Source organism: Lissotriton helveticus, chromosome 4_1 (assembly GCF_964261635.1).
Source record: "Lissotriton helveticus chromosome 4_1, aLisHel1.1, whole genome shotgun sequence".
NCBI classification, from domain to species: domain Eukaryota; kingdom Metazoa; phylum Chordata; class Amphibia; order Caudata; family Salamandridae; genus Lissotriton; species Lissotriton helveticus.
In genome coordinates this window covers 248855722-248875699 of record NC_136063.1, presented here as the reverse complement: position 1 = coordinate 248875699, position 19978 = coordinate 248855722, and the positions used below count along the sequence as shown (strand labels likewise).

The 19978-nt window shown below is 41.0% G+C and overlaps 1 protein-coding gene across 1 annotated transcript in view; it reads right to left on the bottom strand.

Annotated features, from left to right (window-relative positions):
* The window catches only part of LOC144828503 (CMP-N-acetylneuraminate-beta-galactosamide-alpha-2,3-sialyltransferase 1-like), a 593148-nt gene that overhangs the window by 171180 nt on the left and 401990 nt on the right, over window positions 1-19978 (bottom strand). Inside the window, exons 3-4 of the mRNA XM_078686728.1 lie at window positions 12128-12321; window positions 4482-4661 (exon numbers count right to left, since the gene is read on the bottom strand). Coding sequence (XP_078542854.1) covers window positions 4482-4661; window positions 12128-12321 — 374 coding nt within the window. The remainder of the gene's footprint in view (window positions 1-4481; window positions 4662-12127; window positions 12322-19978) is intronic.

Here is a 19978-nt window from a genome sequence, read left to right as displayed (position 1 = left end):
TCTGAGGTGCCAACACCCAGAAAGGTACAAGTTTTCCATACGCAAATTCTGCCTGATATTACATGATGAAACCTTGCAGGCAAATACCTGCAGGGTTGGGTAATGTCAGCAAATCATGACATATCGACCTGGATGCACGTTTGTTTTTGACCCAGGATATCCAAGACCATCAGAATAAAGCTATATGTGTAAGCAATGTTGAGTTTCACCATCATTTTGCACAATACCTGCATTTTGTTGTCAAACTATCAAGGGCTAGAGAGGTGCAGATTTCTTGAAACTAGGGGATTTTTAATTTGAGAGAGATAGATATTTCAATATTGAGCTTACATCTTGCCTAAAGATAAGTGCTTTCCTTTAAATGGCTAACTAATTTACACGTTTAAATTAGATATTGGAAAAGCATTAAATAGTGCTGGGAAAGTTAATAGATAATGGGTCACAAAAAGCATAGGAAATGATATGTCTAGTCTCAGGATATTAGTCTGAGAGTCATCTTCAAAATTAATAAGGAATTCTCAGAGATGAAAAATGAGAGTGAAATGATCTGCAAAGGTGTGTTATGTTCCCATAACATAACATGAATGCATTCAAAATATAGGAAAATAAATTGCAAGCCATCTGTTCTACTTTGCTATATCAACACACATAGTGAAAGGAATATGATGCCTAACACTTATTGTCTACTCAGTTTGCAATTCGTGTGGGAAAAGAAAGAAAACATACATTTATCTAGTGGATCGTCTGGGAAACCCTTTCCTATACTATAGAGCTAAGGATATCTGAAAATACTGATAGGCAAAATTTGCTACCAAGATGTGTCTGTCGCTATTAGTACTATTTATGACCAGCGTCTCAAAACACCGCCCTGGGTGGTATTATTGTTTTGATGACATTTTTATGGAGCGCCATCTAAGAGATATGCATTTTAAATTAACACTTATGGGACTTACCTGTGAATAGATATATGAGAATTTAAACCAAATGAGATTCTAGAAATGTATAAAGAAAGGATAATCTTTAAGCCTTCTACCTCTTTCTGGGAGGCATGTGAAAAAAGGTATTTTGCAGGTCTATTAAATATGTTATTTTTTCTGATCCATGAAGGACTCCTGCCTCTGCAATATCTAATGGAACTTCCCTTTCTTCCTGGAATTTGATGTCAAACACATTCCTTCCCTGCATTATGCCAATAAAAGATCATACATCTAAGTTATTTTATATTATTATCGTGTTCTCTATGAATGTTTATGGTTTGTATTCAGGCTATGTAGGCATATGTTGCTCTACATGTGATTACTTCCAGAGGAGGTGGTGTGGTAACTATTTCTGTGGTTGTGTGGTGAAGTACATTTTATTGTATGTTAATTAGTAATAGGGCATTCTATGGTAGATCAGTTCATACTTGTCGTAGTAATACAGTGTTTATATTTTTCTTTGTGTTTGTAACTATCAGTGGGCATGTGGCCATACGATACTTATGAGATGTTTATATTACATGGGAATGTTTCTAAGTTGTGGAAGGTGTGTTTAAGTATCTTACGGTATGTTTTACTTTTTACTGCAATTTTATAGTATATTTTCTTCGGTGTTTCATGCTGTGATTGTGCTTTTGTGTGATAGTGAGATAGTCAGTGTATTTATGTTAGCACATTTATAGTGGTTTATGATAGTTGCTGTCTGTCTCAATTATGTTGCATGTGTTTTAAAACAAACAGGCTGACTTTGACTTTGGTGGGTGGAGGCATGGCCCAACGTTAAGGGCTGAGGGGTCTGCCCCCCTCCTTTTTGCAAGCATGATGAGTGTCTGCCAGGAGGAGCAAGGGTCAGCCAGACAATAAAATCGGGTCAGACAGCCAGATACTTTAAATGTGCTATTACCTGAACCAAGCTTTGCCAAGCTGAAGGTTTCACAGCCCAGAGAGCATGCCCTTATCAGCCCAGCAACGCCCTCTGAGGTCCTCCTCCTCATGACTAGAAGGAGTGATTGACCAATAGAATCAGAACTGGGTGCTTCATTGTTAAAAAATGTCTGTCAATGACTCCTCATCACAGAGTGATGTGGGATCAGCAATTCTCATTGAACCCATCCCACTATGTGACGAGTTAGGGAAGGTCATCCTCTCAATGGCTGACCCTTGGCAAGGTCAGCCAATGAGATGAGTCAGTGCGATCTTACGTCGGTCTTCTTATCCCAGAGCCTTCAGCAACCACCAATGTCTTCCTGCTGCTCCCTCCCTCCACCTGATGTCACCACTGCTAACTGGTAAGTGCTTCTTGAATGTTCTATGCATATGTGTATGTATTAATCTATGTGTATCTGTACATGCATGTTATGAATGTATATGTGCACGCGTATGTGCCTGTGAATGGTGGGTTTAAGTGTACACTTGAGAATCAGTGGGTGAGACTGAGCGTGAATGTGTCTAGGTGGGTATGAGTATGTGTGTGTGCTTATAGGTAAATGGGCCAAAGCAAGTGTGTGCACATGTGCTACTTTAGGGACTGACACTCGGTGGGTGGCCTGCGGTCAATCCGGGTGGTGAAGGACACTCCATTGCCACCCAGGCCACACTCCACTCTCTATATTGAGAGATCACCACCAGATCAGTAGTAAACTTTGTGTCTTAAGCGGAGCCACCATCACAGCAGTTCCCTTAAAGGATCTGCAGGTCTGGGGTATTCGAGCTCCACCTTTTTGTGTTTAAAAACAAGCTCCAGAATATCACAGTTATTAGTAAAGGAACACTGTTTTGAACACGCTTTTCACTGTGACCCCTTTAATGAATTAACAAAAATTTTAAAATACTTAGAATGGGCTAAACATGCCCCCCCCAAGCCACTTTTTGAATGCCAATTATTGAAAACCATTGAACAGATTTACACCACCTCAAACAAAGACACTTCCTTGAGTAAAGTTTAACTTACATGCCAAGCTTAGTGCAATTCTGTTCATTTGTTGTTTCTATATCATCGAGTGAAGCATCCTATCAGAGTTAAAATGGCAGATGTCTGTTTTGAGATCCCTCGTTTTATTGGCCTTGGTTTTGGATCTGCATTAAACTTGCACTAAAAAGAGTACAATGTGGATGTACTTTTTTTCTTTTTACTTTTCAAGTAGGCCTGTCGGACTGCGTCACTTATTATGCAAACAGACATGGCTTTCTCGACGTCACAATAGGTAAATTAAAAAGTAATGAGTGCAATGCTTGTATTAACCTCGGCCGCGGAAAATTACACAAGGCAGCATCTCCTTTCATTGTTTTTTTGACCGCCCTGCCACCTGATGAACCGATCATTGGAATGCATTAATTAATCTCATCTCTGGTAATGACATAGGCTGCATCCAAGTTCGTCTTTTGTAATATTTATTAATGGTACATCATTGCTTGTGATGATCAATAATATATTTTGTATACACACAATCCAAATTGTGTACTCTTTGTCAAGGGATTGTAGAGGCCAATTAGCAGTAATAATATATTACAAGCTGAACCCCTTTGCTGCGGTGGTAATTCCATTGCGGCGCTGGGGGGGAGAGGGGGAGCGCGGCGCTGCCATGCTCGTGACGGAACCACGCCGCCATGAGCCACGGGCGAGCTTTGCTCATGACGGCGTTGTTCCATCACAACTCTGCCCACTCACTAATTTGCCCGCACAGGCGGGGAATCAGTGCCGCGTGGGCGGAGCGGCCGCAGCATGACGGAACCACGCCTTCATGAGCATACGCAGCCCGTGGCTCATGACGGCGTGGTTCTGTCATGAGCATGGAAAGGGTTAATGTCCATGTTTCTTCATTGAATATATCTATCTATCCATATATCTATTTATAAATATCTATTTATTTCTAGAGCTTTATATTGCACTAACTAGACCTGGAGGTATCAGAGTGCTTTACATAGATGTGGAGTAAATAAATAGTTACAATAGTTACATTGATTCTTTTTAAAAACATTGAGAAGACTAGAAGGATGTTGTAAGTGGAGGGTTGGTGGAAGGATTTTTTTCACCTGAGCAAAGATACAATTTCCATTCTACTCCTTTTCTTAGCAATTAGACCATAAGAGATGCTCCTACTAAACATATGGAACATATCAGGCAGCTTCTTTGTATTGCCTTTCAATACAACCAGTCCTCTGTGAGTGGCCCTTATGGTGAGGTTACATTGTGGTGATATCAGGTCACAGAAAAGAGGCCTGAACATGACCTCTTCTTTGTACAGGGAGAGAGCCAGATGATAAAATACTTATTTTACTGAGAATGCTTTTCCTGAGTTTGCCTGGTAGTCGAGACCTAAAAACAATCCTGAAAACATGGATGTTTTACTTGAAGTACTGCTCGCCATTCTGCTGCTTATTCATAGCGCCAAGACGCCCTTCTTAGGTAACGGCCACGTTTTTATAAAAGCGATATCTAATTAAAAGCAAATCTATGTGGTTACTGTTAATATTTTATAGAAGATAGAGTTCTGCCATACTTACTGGTTGATCTTTCCTGTAGTGAGAGCACTGATAATCCACTCCAAGTCTAGGATTTTGAAAGGGATGAGTATTATAGTGGCATTCTCGTGGAGATTGTAAGCACTCTCAGGGTAGATGAACTGGTGAGTGGTTTTGCTTCCAACATCAACTTCATATCCCACCGTGACTGCTTTGTTCATTCTGAATCACACAAGGAAGAAAAATAAATTTGCTGTTCGAAGAACCTCCGTTTGATGCTGCTTTGAATCTGCCTATACAAGTAATCAGAAAAAAGCTGATTTTGAAAATAAAGGTGGATGAGAAATACATTTAGCTGTACTCGAGCCATCAACATTTATAAAATGTGCAAAATTCTAAGACTTAGCGGGAGCCTTACTTGTAGTCATACAGACTAAATACAATGATGCCTATGGTATTATTATTAGAAACTGCCTATTTGAAGACCGATACTGAAAATTATCTATCCTCTGTTTTTTAATTACTTGTGGAATAAATCTTCATTTTCACTTCATTTGTATTAATCTCGTGGCTATCTAAAAATTTTTTACAAATTAACACGAACAAGGAAAGTTGGTTTATATAACTTATTTTAGTAAACCAATTCTTCTTTTCACAGAAAACTTTTCAATTATTCAACTTTTTTCTTTTTATACACATTTATATACATTTACCCTATATCTTTACACAATATTTACAATGTGCAGACAGACATAAACATAACCAAAGCAACAAAACTTTGTCCAGTACCCTTTTCCAATGGTTCAAATAATGCCCAATACTTTAAACAAGGAAATTCATGGTATTGTATTATAAGACCTTAATTCCTTCATCTCAATCACCCCATATAATAGTAGAGCCTCGGAAGCTGAAATGACTTATGCTTCTTTTTTTCAAGGCTCTCATCAAATATTTCAAAGACTGGTTCCACGTTATAGGGTGTCAGATTGTAATGACAGTCGGCGCGTTTCAGCCTATCACCAATTCAGGCCTCTTCAGGACTTTGGGCAACAATTACACATCTACCTACAAAATAAATAATAATATTTACATATATACATACATACTACTTGTCAGGTCACGATTACCAACACCCAAGGATTAGTGCCCATAGAACTATAGAGATGACAGATACCTAGAGATATATTGGCAACATTATTTGATTCAGTGACACCACCTAATGTGCAGAGCGATTCGCTATATAGGTCAAAACAGGGAGACCAATGAAAAACCTACCCAAGGAACGTGATTAAACCTTAACGCCTCAAGTGCACCCCAACCAGTGCCAATGTAAAATCTGAACTCAAATACCTGCACATAAGTAAAGTCAGCCTCGTTGTACTTAAGTCGCACAACTTCCTGCACCAACCCGTGGGTTAGCGATACCAATATCGAGGGCACAGTCCTCAATCCAATATGCTGGAAAAAATATATAAAAAATAAATTGGGGCATTACAACTTAAATCACACGTTTAAACCACCTAATGAAACTAACTACGGGCGAGTCCCTTAACTTCATAATCTCTTACTTTAAAGCTGCGTGGCTCCCAATCGTCACGGCAAAATCAATACATTCGAACAGCTCGCGGTGATTACTGGGCAAACCTAGGAAACCGCTGTGGCCAATTCCAGCTCTGAAGTGCAAGGATCCTCATTATTCAGGATACTCGTTCGTGCTCGCTTGTGAAGCTTCCTCTACCGCGCCATTTTAAAGAGTAAACACTAAAGACGGACTAGTCGACCATCCTCTGTGCTAAAGGGGAAATAAACAACGGACTACGTGATCAGGTTACCATTATGTACTGATCCATCATGGAGGCCAAATATCGTGCCGAAATTATTATAGAAACAAATCGGAGCCCGAAAAACGTGCTCACCTACTGACCGCTTGTATATATACAAATAGAGAAATTAGTTTCAAGTGCACAGTATCACTTTATCCAGGTACAAACAAGTTCACATTCAACTGAGTAATGACCAGATCTCATCTCTATCATTAAGCCCTGATTTTGATGTTTGATATTTCTCAATCAATCTGGCTTCAAGATGGTTGAGTTTGATCTCTGTTTCTCCTTTATTCAGGTTAGTCACACAACACAATACTGATCAATGGATATGTTTTATTGAGTGATTGTGCGTGAGAAAGTGGCTGACCAAAGGCGCCCCTGTAGTTTGACATTTAATTCTTGATTTATGCTGCAGAATACGGGTTTTGACTGCCTGAATGGTTTGTCCAATATAACATTTCTCACATGGACACTTAATGCAGTAAATGAGATTTTTAGAATTACAGTTGGAAAGTGTTCTTTGTATATGTGTTCTGCCATTGATCTCAATTTCTTTAGAGTCCCTCGTAAGGTCACATGCCATGCAATTATGGCATTTAAAATGACCTATAACCGGAGGCAATCTGAGGAGGTCTCTGGTGTCTCTTGGCATTACCTTATCACTGGTAGTCTTAGCTCTTACTAACTGGCTGCGAATATTCTGACCTTTCTTAAACGCAAACAATGGTTTAGGTATTGCCAGATCGTCCAACAATTTCCAATTTCTTTGAATTACTTTCTTAACCTTATTGGCCCGAGGGTCGAAGGTTAACACACATGTGAGTGGGGTATTGATTTTATCCTTGTCTTTGGGTACCAACAATGTTTCTCTTGGGGTGTATCAAGCTCTTTTCAGAGCTACTTTAACTAGTCTTTTAGGATAGCCTCGTTTCATACAGAGCACCGTACACAGGCAAAGTAATGGAATATTCCATATATGAGTTACATAAAAGAACAATAAAAAGAAGAAAAAAAAGCAAAGCAGAATACACCTTCCACTCAAAGAGAATCTCACACCTGAACCCCAATTCATACAAATACCAGTGAACAAAAAGAAAGAAGCAACCTAAAAAGATATAAAGAAGCCTCCATGACAACAAGCAAGGAAACACATGTGTATGGTGTAGTTTGGCTTGTAGCATGTTACACAAAGATTGCATTGAGTCATAAGAACCAAGATAATAGATTATTGCAACTTGCAACATGCACAGCAGTTATGGTTCCTACAAAATGTAAAAAATTACAATGATCACAGCTTTGAATGAATGGAAGTAGGATGCTTAGAGAAAAGAGGGGCAATCCGTTCCTTACAAAGAGTGAGAAGTAAAGATCACATTTGCCGCTGCCACTACATCCTTAATTTCATCTGGGTACAGCGTTTAAGCTGTGATGAGCTCTGGAGCTGAAACTGAAGGAAGGGACTGCAAGAAAGAGGATACCTTTTCCCTCTCTACTTCAAATCTTCACCTTTTTCTTACTACGCTCCAAGCTTGCTCAGGTAAACTTCCACGCTGAGTCTGCTAATGTGCAGTTCCCTCAGCGAAAAGGCTATCCACTACAGTACAGAGAGCAAAATAAACAACTAATTATGTATGAAGGTTTTCAGGCCTGGTTCACAGGAGCCTAGCTGGAGGACTTTACCAGGATTACACCAAGATGTCTTAAGTGAGGTGAGTCAGTGAAACCTGTCTGTTTAAGTCATAATGTTTCCTAGGTAAAAAACAAGCAAACTGGACTATTAACACTCAAAACAGAAGGTTCAGCATCAGAGAAAGCGGGTGCTTCACTTTGCTCTCCATTTATCTGTATGAGGGTTCTTCAGTTTAAAGCTGTATCCATTCAGGTCAAGGCCTTCCCAGTACTATTAGCCTCGCTGAGGATGGCTCACCATACTTTCTACAGCTGACCCATCTAGTGACTCCCAACTGATACTGCTGCTCAACATACACACGCAGGGCGTGAGCTCTACCGACAAGGGCTCAGTGGAACGGGGAAGAATTCCACAACACGCCATGACTGTAATATATTTGCCAAATGCACGCTGCACAGATTAAATGTGCAGCCCCCTGTAAATCCTTCGTGTAAGACGTCTACCCATGTTGCATTTTACTGAATTGGGCTCCAATGAAACACCTGATGAATATTAGCACATGAATGTTTTTCATTGCAGAGGTATGTGTTTAGTTACATGCAGACACAGTAGAAATATTGGCAATTGTACTCATTGGCAATCTGGCTATTGCTGGAAATCTCATAGGCAATCAAATCAGTCAAAATTGTTTACCATCTACCCGTAGGCTCACCACTTTCAAATGTGTGCTCTGGCTCACAGGATATGCAATGTGGAGGACTGTGAAAGAGATTCGAGTTGGTATTTGTGACCAGCCTAGGTTATGGAGGGCCTAGATCATGTAGTTTCTCCTACTCAGGGCTTGTCTGACTGTGCATTCTTAATTTGTTGTAGCTAGACACCCAGATTATCTGAAAGACTGATGCAGAAGGCATTTATATCATCAAGACATGACAACACTAGGCTATTGATGATGCAATGCAGTGAGAAAAGCCTACATAAGGGAAGACACCTTAGAGTTTTCAAAGCAATGAAAACATCCCTGGTTACTATGATATGATGGTTTGGACTGAGAAGTTTAAGTCTATGATCATGCTGAGGTTCCTCAAGTCCTAGCTCAGAGGGGCAAGTGAATATAGGATGATACCACATTGAGTATTTATGTGTTTTTTAGTTAAGTTTAAGATGGTTTCTTAGCATCCAGTGTGGTATTTCGGACAGGCAAGTCCGCATGGTTTTTGAGGTTTAGGATGAAGTGGGTAATATGAACCTACATATAGCAGGCAATCTTCAAGGATCTGATGTTCATATACTACAACATGTGGTTGAAGTACTAGCCTTCTAATATATCACAGCCACTACATCGACTACTTCTGTGTTGTGAATGAATGATTATAGGTAAATGTAGATTCACATCTACTTACCTTATTGATATTGTGGTAGCTGATGTAGTGTATGCATCAGCTTTGCAGGTTGATATTTTGACCAGGATGTATTACTTTAATATTGAACTGACAATATTAAAGGTCAGCTATGCGCTAAAGAAGAGGGGTGCGACTGTTGAGCATTGAGAGGTGGTGAATGAGTAAAAGGGTGCGAAAGTGACAACTTGCACTCTGTCAATGAGGTATCATTTTATCTAATTCAGAGCCATGCCCTAAATTACTGCGTCTTCTAGTTTTTGTACTAGCAATTATTGTTTTAGCATTAAATGCTGATGGTAAGGGTTGTCCTGCATCTCCATTCAAAATGGTGGTGCTTTGAGGTCCTCCCAAGTGCAGCGTAAGGTCGAGCTCAAGCTTCTTACAGTTCTGAATTCTTACTATCTGTCAAAGAGAAGTCTACTTTGCTTCATGAGGCTGGAGATATGCGAGGAGCATGCTTTTCATTGAGTATACCTAAGGATAGTCTTTTGGATTTTGGTCTGTACCTTGGTCAACCCCATTGAATCGTTGGTCTGCCTTTGTATGGAGATCCTGGGCAGTGAAAATGTAGTGATGAATGCCCCGCTCCAAATAGGGCAAGGTGACGGTCACTGTGAACTAATGGCAGATGGTCCACCAGGTCAAGGGTTTTTAACAGCAAAGCCGCCTGTGGCTCTGCAAACAGAAAGACAGCGGTTTCCCTACCTTTCAATGGAGCAAGGGTGCTCTCTCTTTGCAAAACACTAAATTACCCCCTTTGTCTTTTGGTGATCTGCTAAGAAGCAGGGCTGATCCATTACAAAATATCCGAAACCCATCTAAGCAAGACATGGGCTTGAGTGGGAGCCAGAGAGGCAAGCAGGAGGGAAATGTTATTAACATTTTGGCCCTGGCGAGCAGTCAAGGTGCTAAATTAAAGACTGACTCAAAAGGTTTCAGTACAGATGTAGGAAAACCAACCAGCACTGCATTTTCCATGCAATATTAGACAATATCAGGGCCTGAAAAATTGGAATATGTGTTTCCTCCGGCACAAATTACTTGATGTCTGCATGTTAGTGGTAATATCTATTAATTGTAGCTTCTTCACTTTTGTGGTCATAGTATATTTGTGAGGTCAAAATAAAGAAATCTAAAGCAATATATCCCAGCCTTGGTGACTGCATTGTTCAATCCACTGTTTATGTAAAGATGTGAAGGAGATTTGTGGAAAACTAAAACTGTTGCTTGAAACTATGCACATTCTTCATTTATGGACATGGAAAAGAAAGAAAGTAATATTCTTCTGAAAATCTAGCCAAATATTTGAATCGAGAAAGAGGTTGTTCCCACTTTTTCTTCATATATAATTTTGATTCACAAACAACGAGCCAGAACAAAACATAAACATGCAAAATAAAATTGTTAAATAGTGCGTTAGCTCTACTCCATCTCTATCTAAAATAAAATAATTAAATAGTGAATTAGCTCTATGCCACCTCTATCTCTTTCCAATGCATTTATCCCATCATCTAAGGACAAAATCTTGCTAGACATTACCCTACACTTCTCAAGACCATTATAAGAGAAGCCTGTTTCCTCTGCAGATGGGACTGTGGGACATAGTGCAAAAGAGAAGCTCCACGCAGTTGTCTGAAGGTTTTGTATGAACAATGGCTTACAGCTAAGCTATAGCCATTTGTTATTCAGGTTACCAATTCTCTATCGTAACTTGTCGCAAAAAAAATGCGATAATAGAGAAACAATGTAATTTTTTGTAGAACGACGTTGTGTGTGTTCAGTGAAAGTTCTACTTTTAGACACTAAACGTGCAATTCATTTAAAATTGGAAAAAAGATTTGCAGGCACCATGGGTCATATGTAGGAAGGCTTTTGCGAATCGCAAACGGCCATTTGGTATGTAGGTGCCACATAGCAAAATAAAGAATCGCAAAAATTGCGATTCCTTATTTTGCTCAAGCATTTAAGGAATCGCAATTGCTATGTTGGGGTGACTTTTAAAATGCGATTGTGGCTTAAGGAATCGCAAAATACCACCTACTCCAAGTAGATGGTATTTTGCGATTTCCTGTCAAAATGCATTTTTTTTAAAAATTCAAAGTGCCATGTGGCGCACAGACATGCCCTTAGGGCATGTATGTGCGCCACATCTACTTACAGGCACATTCCAGGAGTGCAACAGGTGTCCTTTGGACACCCTGGCACCCTTGGAATTGCGATTCTCAAATTGCAATTTTCTCATAGAAAATCGCAATTTGAGAATGTATCCCCATTCATTCCTATGGGCCTCTTGGCCCATAGGAATGAATGGGACACTCATTCCTGAATTGCGATTCGCAATTTGCTAATCGCAATTTAAAAATTTGAGCAATTCGCAAAAATATTACTATTTTTTATCTACATTCCATTTTGCAATTCTCAAATAGCGATCCCTTAAAAATCGCTATTTGAGAATCGCAAAATGGAAATTACCTACATATGCCTCCATGTTATTTTTCTCATACCCCAATGCTATCTCACTCACTTAAATTCGCTATTCAGCCAGTTTCTTTCACTCATTGCTTTGTGCAGTATTTCGTGTTTTTTCGTGTGTTTTTACTCTATGTGTGTTCCTTTAAAAGATCTTCCACCTTTTTAGTATAGAGCCTCCCGCTGACATTCTTTGTGCTGTACATCCTATCATGCTTGCTCATTTTCCAGTCACTCTCTTATCCGAGGTGTGATTTGTTGACAAACCCACCCCTAATGATTGGTGCCATGTATGTGTTCCCACATCATCAATTTTTAGAAGCCAGCAAGCAACAATATAAACAAAGCTTATTTACTCACCGCAAAACAAGCTCATGGCCGTCAATCAATCTTCCATAGCCCGAATCCCTCAGATTCCCAGAATTTCCTACCACAGCACATCTTCTACACTTGTATGGACTGATCTCCGGAAGGACGTAATCTCCAGAAATGGTCTCGAATACCTGGCTTATTATTTCATTAAAAGGTCTAGGTTTGATCTCCCTCTGCAACTTCTGCAAGAAAAAGTAAAATGAGAAGCCATACAAACTGAATGACGTTTTGTAAATACTAACTATTGTGTCATCTCCTCAAATGTTTGCATGCACATATACAACATGCTGACCACAGGGATAATTTCATTAGAATCATCAAAGGAGGGAAGAGATTTCACAAGGCCTCTAACCCATGATGATATCACAGGAAGCGAGATTAGGTGAACCCTGTTTATTTTGAATAAATAATGTTTTTTAAACTTCTATAAATAAATATTATGAGTTACCAGGCAAACACAACCATTAAAAAGTAAGAAATACTTATTTTAAAGTCAAAGTCAGAGAGTCTTCTATTGCGCAACATGTCACCGTTAGGTCTCAGGGCTCTTGCAGACACAGTGAGGCTCGCTGGGTCGCTATTAGTTGGGGAACAGCCAGGTGTTTAATTCCTTGCGAAAGGACATATGATCTGAGATGAACGAGATATGGGGGGGAAGCTTGGTCCAGTGGTGGATCTCAAAGTTCTGGTAGGCTGGTATTTACGCAGCTTTTTGCCTAGGTACCCTGGGCCAGTATGATAAAGTCTCTTATGTATGAGGCAAAGAGTCTTAAATTTGCCTCTCAGCCTAATAGGAAGCCAGTGGAGAGATTTCAAAGTGGCACAGGCAGATGATCTCCTGGGTAGATCCAGAATAAGTCTAGCCGCAGTGTTTTGGGAGGGTTTGTAATTTGGCATAGAGATCGTTGTTAATAGAAGCCAGTAGGGCGTTGCCATAGTCCACTCGAGTCATAATTAGGCCCTGAATCAATGGTTTACGAGATTCGATTGGTAGCCACTTGAAGATCTTATGCAATTTGCGTAAGATGCCATAACAGGTACCCACTACACAGTTTACATGAGCTTTCATCAACAATTTATTGTCGATAGTGATCCTCAAATTGCATATAGTTGATTTAGGAGATGTACAGAGGCCCAGTGAATGGGGCCACCAGTCGCTAGACCAATGATCTTCAGCCCGGCCAAATAGAATTATCTCCGTTTTACTCTTGTTCAGTTGCAGTTTATTTTGACCCATCCAGCTATCAATGTGGGTCATACAGTTCTTGAACCGGATGATAGTGTCCGAAGGGTCAGGGCCGAAGGTTATCAGCAGTTGGGTATCATCAGCGTATGATACCGTTTCAAAGCCGTAAGATCTAATTATCTTGGCCCCATCTCCCAGAGCCGTTGTAACAAAATGTCACGGGGGATGGTGTCAAAAGCAGCTGATCGATCCAACAGCACCAAAATACCTGATTCCTTCTTGTCTAGGGCAAGCCTGATGTTGTCGATCATTTTGACTACCGCCGTATTGGTGCAGTGCGCCGCACGGAACGGCGATTGAGAAGGATCGAGCAGACTCTGCCCTTCTAGATAGTAGGTTAGTTGTCTATTTACTAAGGCTTCAAGGACTTTCCCAAAATAGGGCAACAGCGAGCCGATAGTTTGCTAGTTCACTAGCATCTGATATAGGCTTCTTCAATATGGGCCTGACAAGGGCTTTTTTCCATCTGACCGGAACGATAGCTTAGTTCAGAGAAAGATTGAGGATCTCAGTAAGCCTTGGTATCAGAGAGGGAGCCAAGTTCTTAATCATTTGTGGGGGGAAAGGATCTGTAGGAGAACCGGATTTGATTTTGATAATAGCCTCTAAAACCTGCTTCCTGTTTACTGGTTGGAATTCAGTCAACAGGGAGATTTGTGGATCGCTTCTGGTGGTTGTCTGCAGATCGATCCCTACCTCCTGCAGTAAGGACCGATATATAGCCTTTATTTTCTCGTCAAAAAAGGAAGATAGTTTGTTGACCCACTCCTGAGAAGGAGCCACAGAGTATCGAATGACTTCAGGGGTGGTGAACTCTTTCATAATTTTATAGAGTTCTTTACTTAAATTGGCTGCGTTGTTAATCCTCCCAGCTAAATACATCTTTTTAGCCTCTTTAATGTTGTTTAAATATGCACAGTGACTTTCTCTGTAACTAACTTGATCTTTGGCTGTTTTCGTTTGTCTCCAAAGACGCTCGGCCCTCCTGTTAGCTAATTTCTGTGTTTTGAGTTCTGCAGTAAACCAGGGCGACGGTTTATGCTTCCTCTTAACTCTAGAAAAAGGCACTATTTTATTCAATGTCACTGTCATTGCCTGTTCAAAATCAGTGACAGCTACCTCAATATCATTGGTGCTCCGAACGGCTACAGAGTTGAAATTTTTAGCAAAGGAGACAGATGTAACTTTGCGCCAAGGTCTAGTCTTGACGCTTTCATTGACAAGTCTTATTACCGGCTCCTTGGCAGGAAAACTGAACTGTATTAAATAATAGTCTGTCCACAAGAGCTGTACGGGTTGATCCACAATGATCCTGGTGGAGTTTGTGAACAGAAGGTCAAGAGTATGACCAGCCAGGTGGATAGGACCCACTACCAATTGTTCCAGGCCCAAAGTCTGGAGAGATGTAATCAATTGGTAGGTGTCGGCGTCATGAGCCAGCTCGGCATGATAATTAAAGTCCCCGATCAAAATGAAATTATTGGCACCCATAACACAAGGAGCAATACATTCAACTAGTTGGTTTACAAAATTGGCTTTATGACCGGGCGGCCTATAGACTAAGGCTCCTGTCCAATTCCTAACACATTGTGACGTAAGTTTAAAAAGTAGTATTTCTGCTTTTTCTAGATGCAGAGAATCTATTATAATGGTTTCTAAAGAATATGTCATCGCAATAGCTAATCCCCCACCTCTTCCGACTGCTCAGTCCAGCCTAGCTAGCTTATAATACAAAGGGAAGGCAATGGCTCTATCTGGAGAAGACTGTTCTTTGAGCCAGGTTTCAGTAATAAAGCAAACTTCCGGTTTTTCTTGATCCAAGAGAGTCCAAATTTCTAGCGCATGTTTGGGAATTGACCGTGTGTTGAAATACATAGCCTTCAGGGGTGGAGGGACTTCTAATGTAGCTCTGGCCTTAGTTGTGTATAAAGTGGATGGCTCGAGAGGGATGTGATCCTGGCTCAGGGTGATCTCCTCGCCTATAACCATGTATGTACAACCATGCTGGAAAGGTTGCTTAATGCCACAAGCTCACCCCTGGTATAACAGATTTTAGCCATAATTACAATGTCTATAAAAACAAGACCCCCAACAGGAAGGGGTTCTGGCGGCTGGTGGCAGTCTGGCGCGGACGGGCGCAGACGGGCCTGCCTTTGGTGCACCTTTGGGGGGCCGCCGGCGGGTCCGCATCCCAGCCGTGTTAAAATAGGTGCGGGAGAACGCGCAACTAGACCACCGACCAAGCTCACCAGCCAGAACACCGGAACTGGTAGAAGCTGAGAGCCCAGAATAGTCCCTCCGCTACAAACGGCACAAGCCACAGCGGAACAGGGACGGCGGGTTATTTAAATTATTTGTTTAAATACTGGGATGGACTAACCCATCTGACCATCTTTCAGTGTCTGCATTTATATACAGGGACAGAACAAAAGCAAAAGCAGGCCTCCCTTAAGTGCCTGTGAAGAGAAAGCAAGCTGTGTGCCTTTGTTTCCCTCTGTGGCATTTACATTTAAATGAAAGGTTCCAGGCGTCCTCCAGATACAAACAGAAGGAGGCCGGAAGTCCCCTTAACTTCGGCCCAGCTGGAGGTGAAAAAACAGCCCCCTCCCTACTTGCACGTTGCTGCTGGGAACGGAAAGCAGACAATGTGCAGGCGCTGCTGTACATGTTCTGGTGTCCGAAAATTACATTGCGACAAGTTCAGCATATTTCTGTGGGGGCCAACTTCTTGGCAGGGGGGAAGGAGTCCACCCAATGAAAAGAGTGGGGGGACGCCGTATACTTGAGCCCTGCTGCTAGGAATACTGTATCTGAATATGTGCTTTAAGGACCTCACATTTTTAGGTCGAGTCTGGGCAGTGCAGGCCCAGTCTGGGCTGCTCTGCGAGCCATGCTGTATTGTTGAATGGAATAGAACCCTGCCCACTCTCCGCCCATATTTGTCATTGGCTTGTGTCATTGTCCTTCATAAATGCTGGCTTTGGATTAGTGAATATGCTTGTTATCCCCTCCTTAGTATCACCGGATCTTCATTTTGAACCTCCCATGAGGACTGGCCCCTTTTAGTTCGGTTGTTACACGGTGAGTCTTTTTTAGTCTGTAAGTGCTATTTTCTTTAAATAGTTTCTCCTACTGCAGGCATGACATGCTTTCCTGCAACATTCAGCTTGCCATGCACGATTTCACTTTCTAAGCAGCCCGGGACAATGGCGTCCGCTGTCGATCATTTATAACACAAATGTCTTGATTGTGCATTACTGGTATTGATGCACTGTAGGTCCGAGATTTATTCTGATATTTCTGATAATGCAATACTGTTATTGGGTGCTATATCTGTGTTACATATTGAAATCAAATTGAGAAACCCAGAGGCGTTTAAACTTTAATAGAGGAACTTGGGAATTGTCTGTACTATTTGCTGCGTTAGATGTATTGTTTTCTAACTTTCATTCCTGTTTTATCTCCTTTCTCTTGCAAGGTCTTATTTAGTGTCTACATTATTGAGGTTTTTCCATTGTATATCCTGCTCAATAAAAAAGAAAATAAATAATAAAAGATTATCTAAATGCCACAATTTCACATAATGAATACATAACACTGATAATTTCTTCATTGTTTACGAGGGTGTGTGTCCTGGGAACCATAGAGGAGACCGCTATCTTATCTGTTATCGCCCTCGTAGCAGCCATTGCATTTATCATTTTCAAAACATATATATAAATCCCATTACAATGTCAATTACAGTTGTTAGTGAGGGGATGACGACTTCTTCAGTCCGAAGCATAGGCACATGGGAAAAGTGTCAAGTCCTCAAGCTTGAGTGGCTGTGACTTCTTAATATTTCACGCAAACCTCCAACCTGGTATCCTTACTTCCTCCAGCAGCAACCCAAGCAGCTAACCCCAGCTCCCCTGTTAGCAGCAGTAATATTAAACAAGCATCTGCAATGCAGTAGGTCTCGCATTTGCGCGAGCTTGAGCTATTGACATTGTAAATAACAATGCCTTTATTTATGTTTTGATTTTTAAAAGATAAATAAAAGGCATTGTCATTTACAATGTCAATAGCTTAAACTCTCGCTAATGCAAGACCTATTGCATTGCAAATGCTTGTTTCTATTGGCTCCTCTTACTGTCCTTCATAAATTCTAGCTTTTGATTGTTGAAAGGACTAGTCCCTCCTTTTGCACCTTTATAACCTTCCATACGGACTGCCTCTGTTCATAGCTGCCAAGGTTTCAGATTGCTAAGCGTGACATTTTCATAATTTCAGTGTAATTATGAGTGACATTTCAACAACTAGGAGTGACACATTCTCGCCTGCAAAATGAGGCAATGAAGACGAGGTAAATATATAAATATCACTAATTAGACCCATTTGAGCAACAAGAAATTCTAAGAAGCTCTATAAGGTGTTGTAAAGCAGCAACAATGGAAGGGTGCTACCCTATTTTAGCAGTTATCCTAAGCAGTACTTTAGTTTTGTTCCCAAAAGTCATTGTATTATGCAGTAAAATATCTCAGCTGCTATAATATAAATCAGTTATCTAGAGCCACTGTAGCGGACCTTGCTGCCAAGCCTGCAGTGGCACCATTTCAGCATAGCATAGGACACAAGCAGTGAGCTACAGAGGCTCATGCTGACACACGCTCAGCTTTAAAAGAAATATATTGAGAATGAGCACTAAGTAAACGTGCCACAGCCGCAGCGAGTCTCCAGCAGCCCGTCCTACTGTCAGCTGAGCAGAGAGCTGCACAGAGGACTGACTGTACAAAAGTGAATAATCATGATGATAGTTTAAGTTGCTTCGGCTGCACTTTTATTATGTGCTTGTCCTTTCAGTGCACCTAAACTCAAGCGCAACTCCGAGAGCGTCAGAGGAGCTTCTTTCTTGTCTCGCACTCTTTGAAAAAGACCCTCAGCCCTGTGACCCCAGTGCCCCTCCCACCGCTGATATCTGAAGCCTGCAATGCCATGGAGCCTCGGCGGCTTGTGCCCTTGATGAGATAAAACTACTTAGAGGAAAGCTATATTCTCAGCCTGCTCCGTGTGGTCGATGCTCACCACCAGCCGGCGGCGAGTCGTTACCATCTTATCGTGATGCTGAGCGGAGCGCTGCTCAGTGACGCTCCAAAATTAAATCTTTTTAAAGTCTGATATTACAGTCTGACCTCAGTATCAGTGACGGAGAGCCAAGAGACGACGAGTCTCCAGCAGCCAACCGGTCGCAGGGACGCATTTGCATCATGATGAAAGCCACAGGCAACAGTGGAAGAAACGGTGGGCTGCCTGTGCCAAACGAAACTTAAGCATAACTGCCGCCGCTAATCGCACCATGGCAATTATGGATACAATGTTGCACTCACGTGACGCCATCACGTGACAGCCGCTGCAGAGCAGTGCACTTCTGAATAGACTGTCTCACATATACATAGAGTTGCCAGATGAGTGCGAATAGCAGCGCTCCGATCTCCTGGTAAGCTGTTGTCAGCAAAATCAGGAGGCTCTATGAATGCATGACTTTGCATTTTTGTTTGGTGATGCGGATCACCATACGAAAATGCGTTAGTCTCACACTTAATGTGTGATACTTGGCAGGGCTGTCTGTTACTTATGCTCTTACTCTTCATGCTTTTGGAGCACTCTTTTTTTGCTGGCCTGTCGATGCTCATGTAGTGAGAAGTGTTCATATTTACTTCATGCGCTGGCTTATTTTAAATTGGTACGAGCACTTCACATGTTTTCACCCTCAACGTGGTGCTCACGATCGCTGCACTTTATCTGGTTTTAGTACGCATACTTTTCATCTCAAACATATTATTGTGTACTTTGCTATTACTAGAAATACTTTGTATTTGCAAGCCAGTAGGTGGCAGTATGTATAAACCTTTCCTCAATCCCCCTGAACATGTATTTTTTTTCTTGTAACAAATTAATTTACTTTCTTCTTTTGCGGGTTTTATGCCTTTTACATTTCAGAGTTACGCTTTTAAATATTGCTTATAGTTACTTTTCGGGATGCTTCATGATTGCAACGCTTGATCTGGTTTTAATACAGATTTTTTTTTTTTACTTGAGCATATTTTAGGGGGACTTTGCTATTGCTAGAAACACCTTGAATTTGCAATTTGCAAGCTACTGGGTGGCAGTATGTACAATGCTTTCCTCAAGTCCCTTGTACTTTATTTTATTTATATAACAAATTAATTTACTTTCTTCCTTTGCAGGTTTTATGCCTTTTGGCTTTCAAATTTGAAAGTTACGTTTTAAAAAACAAAATGCTTGTATTTACTTTTCTATTATAGCCACAATCAATGTCTGCAACTTCTTTGTGCCTCTTTCAAAGCTTTCTCTTCTGGATATTCAGATCTGAGTGCAGCCAAGTTTCAATGTGACCTCACATTCTGAGGTCTGCGAGTCAAATGCTGAGTCAGTACGGGTCTAATTGCTTCATACCAATTTAGCTGTTTCAGATGAAGGGCAAAGTTGTATCTGCAGTGGGAACATGTTTGCAGACGACGTGGATTTATGAACAGATGCCAATGCTGCGCACTCAAAAAGGCAAAGAAAAAATGATCAAGGAATGCAAAAAA